At 47.1% G+C, this 6,542-nt stretch overlaps 1 protein-coding gene across 1 annotated transcript in view; it reads left to right on the forward strand.

Annotated features, from left to right (window-relative positions):
* The window catches only part of LOC139394402 (voltage-dependent T-type calcium channel subunit alpha-1I-like), a gene marked incomplete at its 3' end in the record, with an annotated part of 94,148 nt that extends 89,292 nt beyond the window's left edge, over positions 1–4,856 (forward strand). The window contains exons 6-7 of the mRNA XM_071142458.1: positions 2,852–3,194; positions 4,764–4,856. Of these exons, the coding sequence (XP_070998559.1) occupies positions 2,852–3,194; positions 4,764–4,856 (436 nt within the window). The remainder of the gene's footprint in view (positions 1–2,851; positions 3,195–4,763) is intronic.
* Positions 4,857–6,542: the final 1,686 nt, after the last annotated feature.

Consider the following 6,542-nt stretch of genomic DNA (forward strand, 5'->3'; position numbering starts at 1 on the left):
AACCTATCCTCTGCAGCAGAGGTAACTCTGGGACTTCCTTTCCTTTGGATGTCCTCATGAGAGCCAGTTTCATCATAGAGCTTGCTGGGTTTTGCAATTGCACTTGAAGAAACTTTCAAAGTTCTTGAAATTTTCCGCATTGACTGACCTTCGTGTTTTAATGTAATGATGGACTGTCGTTTCTCTTTGCTTATTTGAGCTGTTCTTGCCATAATATGGACTTGGTCTTTTACCAAATAGTGCTTATGTATACCTTGTAACAACACAACTGAGGAGGAAAGAAATTACACAAAGGAACTTTTAACAAGGCACCCCTGTTAATTGAAATGCATTCCAAGTGACTAACTCATGAAGCTGGTTGAGAAAATGGCAAGCGTGTGCAAAGCTGTCATCAAGGCAAAGGGTGGCTACTTTCAACTTTTTTGGTTACTACATGGCTCCATATGTGTTATTTCATAGGTTTGATGTCTTCACTATTATTCTACAATATAAAAAATAGTAACAATAAAGAAAAACATGGTATTATTCTCATGTTCTCTTCTCTCCTCCTCTCCATCCCTCTCTCCTCCTCTCCATTACTCTCTCCTCTCTATTACTCTCTCCTCCTCTCCATCCCTCTCTCCTCCTTTCCATTACTCTCTCCTCTCCATTCCTCTCTCCTCCTCTCATCCCTCTCTCATCCTCTCCATTAATCTCTCCTCTCTATTCCTCTCTCTTCATCTCCATCCCTCTCTCCTCATCTCCATCCCTCTCTCCTCCTCTCCATTCCTCTCTCCTCCTCTCCATCCCTCTTTCAACATCTCCTTTCCTCTCTCCTCCTCTCATCCCTCTCTCCTCCTCTCCATCCCTCTCTCCTTCTCTCCTCCTCTCCATCCCTCTCTCCTCCTCTCCATCTCTCTCCATCCCTCTCTCCTCCTCTCCATCCCTCTCTTCTCCTCTCCATTCCTCACTCCTCCGCTCCATTCATCTCTCCTTCTCTCCATCCCTCTCTCCTCCTCTCCATTCCTCTCTCCTCCTCTCCATCCCTCTCTCCTCCTCTCCATCCCTCTCCATCCCTCTCTCCTACTCTCCATCTCTCTCTCCTCCTCTCCATTCCTCTCTCTCATCCTCTCCATTCCTCTCTCCATTCCTCTCCATCTTTCTCTCCTCCTCTCCATTCCTCTCTCCTCCTCTCCATCCCTCTCTCCTCCTCTCCATCCCTCTCCATCCCTCTCTCCTCCTCTCCATCTCTCTCTCCTCCTCTCCATTCCTCTCTCCTCTTCTCCATTACTCTCTCCTCCTCATTCCTCTCTCCTCTCCATTCCTCTCTCCTCCTCTCCATCCCTCTCTCCTCCTCTCCTTTCCTATCTCATCCACTCATCCCTCTCTCCTCCTCTCCACCCCTCTCTCCTCCTCTCCATCTGTCTCTCCTCCTCTCCATTCCCCTCTCCTCCTCTCCAATACTCTCTCCTCCCCATCCCTCTCTCCTCCTCTCCATCCCTCTCTCCTGCTCTCCAATCCTCTCTCCTCCTCTCCATCCCTCTATCCGCCTCTCCATCCCTCTATCCGCCTCTCCATCCCTCTCCATCCCTCTCTCCTCCTCTCCATCCCTCTCTCCTCCTCTCCATTCCTCTCTCCTCATCTCCATCCCTCTGGCCTCCTCTCCATCCCTCTCACCTCCTCTCCATTCCTCTCTCCTCCTCTCCATTACTCTCTCCTCCTCTCCATCCCTCTCTCCTCCTCTCCATCCCTCTCTCCTCCTCTCCATTCCTCTCTCCTCCTCTACATTCCTCTCTCCTCCTCTCCATCCCTCTCTCCTCCTCTCCATTCCTCTCTCCTCCTCTCCATCTCTCTCTCCTCCTCTCCTTTCCTATCTCCTCCACTCATCCCTCTCTCCTCCTCTCCATCCCTCTCTCCTCCTCTCCATCGCTCTCTACTCCTCTCCATTCCTCTCTCATCCTCTCCATAACTCTCTCCTCCTCATTCCTCTCTCCTCCTCTCCATCCCTCTCTCCTCCTCTCCATTACTCTCTCCTCTCCATTCCTCTCTCCTCCTCTCCATTCCTCTCTCCTCCTCTCCATTCCTCTCTCCTCCTCTCCATCCCTCTCCATCCCTCTCTCCACCTCTCCATTCCTCTCTCCTCCTCTCCATCCCTCTCTCCTCCTCTCCATCCCTCTCTCCTCCTCCTCATCTCTCTCCATCTCTCTCTCCTCCTCTCCATCTCCCTCCCCTCCTCTCCATTCCTCTCTCATCCTCTCCATTCCTCTCTCCTCCTCTCCATCCCTCTCTCCTCCTCACCATCCCTCTCTCCTCCTCTCCATCCCTCTCTCCTCCTCTCCATCCCTCTGGCCTCCTCTCCATCCCTCTCACCTCCTCTCCATTCCTCTCTCCTCCTCTCCATTACTCTCTCCTCCTCTCCATCCCTCTCTCCTCCTATCCATCCCTCTCTCCTCCTCTCCATCACTCTCTCCTCCTCTCCATTCCTCTCTCCTCCTCTCCATTCCTCTCTCCTCCTCTCCATCCCTCTCTCCTCCTCTCCATTCCTCTCTCCTCCTCTCCATTCCTCTCTCCTCTTCTCCATCTCTCTCTCCTCCTCTCCATCCCTCTCTCCTCCTCTCCATTCCTCTCTCCTCCTCTCCATTCCTCTCTCCATCTCTCTCTCCTCCTCTCCATTCCTCTCTCATCCTCTTCATCCCTCTATCCTCCTCTCCATTCCTCTCTCCTCTCCATCCCTATCTCCATCCCTCTCATCCCTCTCTCCTCCTCTCCATTCCTCTTTCCTCCTCTCCATTCCTCTCTCCTCCTATCCATCCCTCTCTCCTCTCCATTCCTCTCTCCTCCTCTCCATCCCTCTCCATCTCTCTCTCCTCAGTTCTAAAGACATCTCCCTGCCTCGCCCTTACTACATGGCAGACGAGGATGATGAGCGACCCTTCATCTGCTCTCTCGCCCAGGACAACGGCATCATGGCGTGCACCGACGTCCCGGCCCGCCGAGAACTAGGACGTACCTGCTGCCTGGACAAGGACGATGTGACACACAGACAGGGTTTGGGTTTGAGTCCTGAACCCCTGGTTAACGGGTCAGTGAGTGGGCCTGGACTGTGTGTCAACTGGAACCAGTATTACACACGCTGTCACACGGGCCACAGCAACCCACATAAAGGAGCCATCAACTTCGACAATATCGCCTACGCTTGGATCGTCATCTTTCAGGTAGGGCTTTGATTGGGTGGTTTGGACTTTCTTTTCTTCATTTGTATTGGTTGAGCTTTATGAGCTGATGTGGCTAGATATGCACCACAACGTGTCTCTCTCTACACCTACCTAGCTTGCTTTCTCTGTCTCTCTTTTTCTATTGATGTAAAAATCGAATCAAATTTTATTTGTCACATGCGCCGAATACAACAGGTTCAAACCTTACAGTGAAATGCTTATTTAAAAGCCCCTAACCAACAATGCAGTTACAAAATCTTGTAAAGAAAATATTTAATAAAAAGTAACAAAATAAAATAACAATAACAAGGCTATATACATGGGGTACCGGAACCAAGTCAATGTGTGGGGCCACAGGTTAGTCAATGTAGGTCGGGGGAAGGTGCCTAAAGGTGCCTAAAGGTGCCTAAAGATGCCTGTCATATCGTTTGTCTTTGCACTGTCCAGGGAGCTGTAGTGGTTAAAGTAGAGGCCAGATCAAATCCCTGTACTGGAGGGCTGCTGTGGGCAGGCTTTTGTTCCCGCCCAGCACCAACATGCATGATTTCCCTTTTATTTAGATCATTGTTAGTCTTATCAGGTGTGTTAGTGCACGTTGACACTGGGCTGGAACAAACACCTGCACACCATGCCAGTCCTCTTAGACTAGAGTTGTCCCACCCCTGAAGTATAGGTCAGGAGTATGTCGAGATAGAGTAGAGGTTACCATAGTGATTAGGTCATGACAAGATAGAGTAGAGATTACCATAGTGATTAGGTCATGACAAGATAAAGTAGAGGTTACCATAGTGATTAGGCCATGACAAGATAGAGTAGAGGTTACCATAGTGATTAGGTCATGACAAGATAGAGTAGAGATTACCATAGTGATTAGGTCATGACAAGATAAAGTAGAGGTTACCATAGTGATTAGGTCATGACAAGAGAGAGTAGAGGTTACCATTGTGATTAGGTCATGACAAGATAGAGTAGAGGTTACCATAGTGATTAGATCATGACAAGATAGAGCAGAGGTTACCATAGTGATTAACTCACGACAAGATAGAGTAGAGGTTACCATAGTGATTAGGTCATGACAAGATAGAGTAGAGGTTACCATAGTGATTAGGTCATGACAACATAGAGCAGAGGTTACCATAGTGATTAGGTCATAACAAGATATCTACTTGCTGTAATTAATTGAATAATGTATGCTGGTCTGGAACATCAGCCTTGTAGTTCTCCAGCAGTAGTGAAGTGTCTGACAGTAGTGATTAGGTGATGGGGAGATATACACTCTGTAATTGGCTTGCTATCTGATTATCTGATTACATTACAGAGACAGAGAGCTCTCCTCTATGTGACTTTTAGTGGGGAAATGAATCAGGAAGTGGATGTTATCAGACGATGTTCTCCAGTCTAGGTCAACAGGAGGGTGACTGATCTGGCTGATCTGTAGAATGACAAAGTGAGCTTTGTCTTGGTGAAATGTCTGAATTCTTGGTAACAATGGAAAAGTCAAAGCCTATTGTCCTTGACTTAGAGACATGTTGTGTGTGTGTGTGTGTGTGTGTGTGTGTTCCTCTCCAGGTCATCACCCTGGAAGGCTGGGTAGAGATCATGTACTATGTAATGGATGCTCACTCCTTCTACAACTTCATCTACTTTATACTGCTCATCATCGTAAGTACACACACACACACACGCAATGCATGCACACACACAAACACACACACAATGCATTCCTCTCTCTCTCTCTCTCTCTCTCTCTTTCTCTCTTCCTCTCTCTCCGTCTCTCTCTCTCTTTCTCTCTCTCCCTCTCTGTCTCTCTCTTCCCTCTCTCTCTCTCTCTCTCTCTCTCTCTCTCTCTCTCCTCTCTCTCCCTCTCTCTCTCTCTCTCTCTCTCTCTCTCTCTCTCTCCCTCTCTCTATCTCTCTCTCTCTCTCTCTCACTCTTCTCTCTCTCTGTTTCTCTCTCTCTTCTCTCTCTCTTTCTCACTCTCTCGTTCCATACCAGAGATGCTATCGGGCACGGTAATAGAAAGGGATTATTATTGGATGCTCAGACCACCTGGGGATTAGGCTCGCATCCAGTCACCCACACACACACACACACACACACACTGCCTGTCTGGTGTGGTGTGGTGTCACGGTTGGAGAATGAAAGGGGGGTGGTTTATACTGGTTTACCGTTTGTACCCTGGCCACCCGTTGGCTCCAAGCTACAAACACCCATCACTCTCTCTCACTCTCTCTCCCCCTCTCTCTCCCTCTCTCTCTCTCTCTCTCTCTCTCTCTCTCTCTCTCTCTCTCTCTCCCTCTTAACTATAACTGTACACAATTTCCTTTCTCTCTCATAATGTCTCTTTTATTGAAATGGTTTCCTAAAATGCAAAGAGAGCCTTAACCCTTCTTTCACTCAACAGTGTTGTACAACGCATGAGAACCCGGGGATTATCGTGTCATAACTCCTGACTAAGGGCTGTTCTTAGGGCCTCTCTCTCTCTCTCTCATCATCAGCAACCGCTGAATAGCATAGCGCCGCAGTCAAATAATATTACTAAAAAATATTCATATTCATGAAATCACAAGTGCAATATTGCAAAACACAGCTTAGCCTTTTGTTAATCCACCTGTCGTCTCAGATTTTGAAATGATGCTTTACAGCGAAATCAATCCAAGCATTTGTGTAAATGTATCGATACCATAGCATAACATTATGTACACTAAGCATTAAGTAGCTAGGTCACCAATGTTCAGTTATGTTCAGAAATCCACAGGAAAGAGTGGTCACGACAACGCAGACGTGTATTCCAAATAATATCCATAATGTCCACAGAAACATGTCAAACGTTTTTTATAATCAATCCTCAAGTTGTTTTTAAGATATATATTTGATAATATATCAACCGAGTGTGTAGGTTTTTCAATAACAGCAGGAGAAACAATGGCGGCTTTACTCAGTTGCGCAAAACTCACTCTGAGAGCCCCCACCTACCCTCTTACGCAATGTGATCCTTCACGCTCATTTTTCAAAATAAAAGCCTGAAACTATGTCTAAAGACTGTTGACACCTTAGGGAAGCCATAGAAAAAGGAATCTGGTTGATATCCCTTTAAATGAAGGATAGGCATGCTGAGGAACCGAGAGGTTTCAAAATAAGAGACACTTCCTTATTGGATTTTCCTCAGGCTTTCGCCTGCAATATCAGTTCTGTCATTCATTCTAGTCATTCCACGTTGCTATGCTAAACACATGATTGGCATGGAGCTAGCTAGCTAGCTAGCAGAGGTTCAAGGGTAATGAGAGACAAGAACATCAATACATATTTATTTAATAAACCAACAACCAGCTGATGGTCAACTCAATA

The sequence above is a fragment of the Oncorhynchus clarkii genome, unplaced genomic scaffold, assembly GCF_045791955.1.
Source record: "Oncorhynchus clarkii lewisi isolate Uvic-CL-2024 unplaced genomic scaffold, UVic_Ocla_1.0 unplaced_contig_12241_pilon_pilon, whole genome shotgun sequence".
NCBI lineage: Eukaryota > Metazoa > Chordata > Actinopteri > Salmoniformes > Salmonidae > Oncorhynchus > Oncorhynchus clarkii.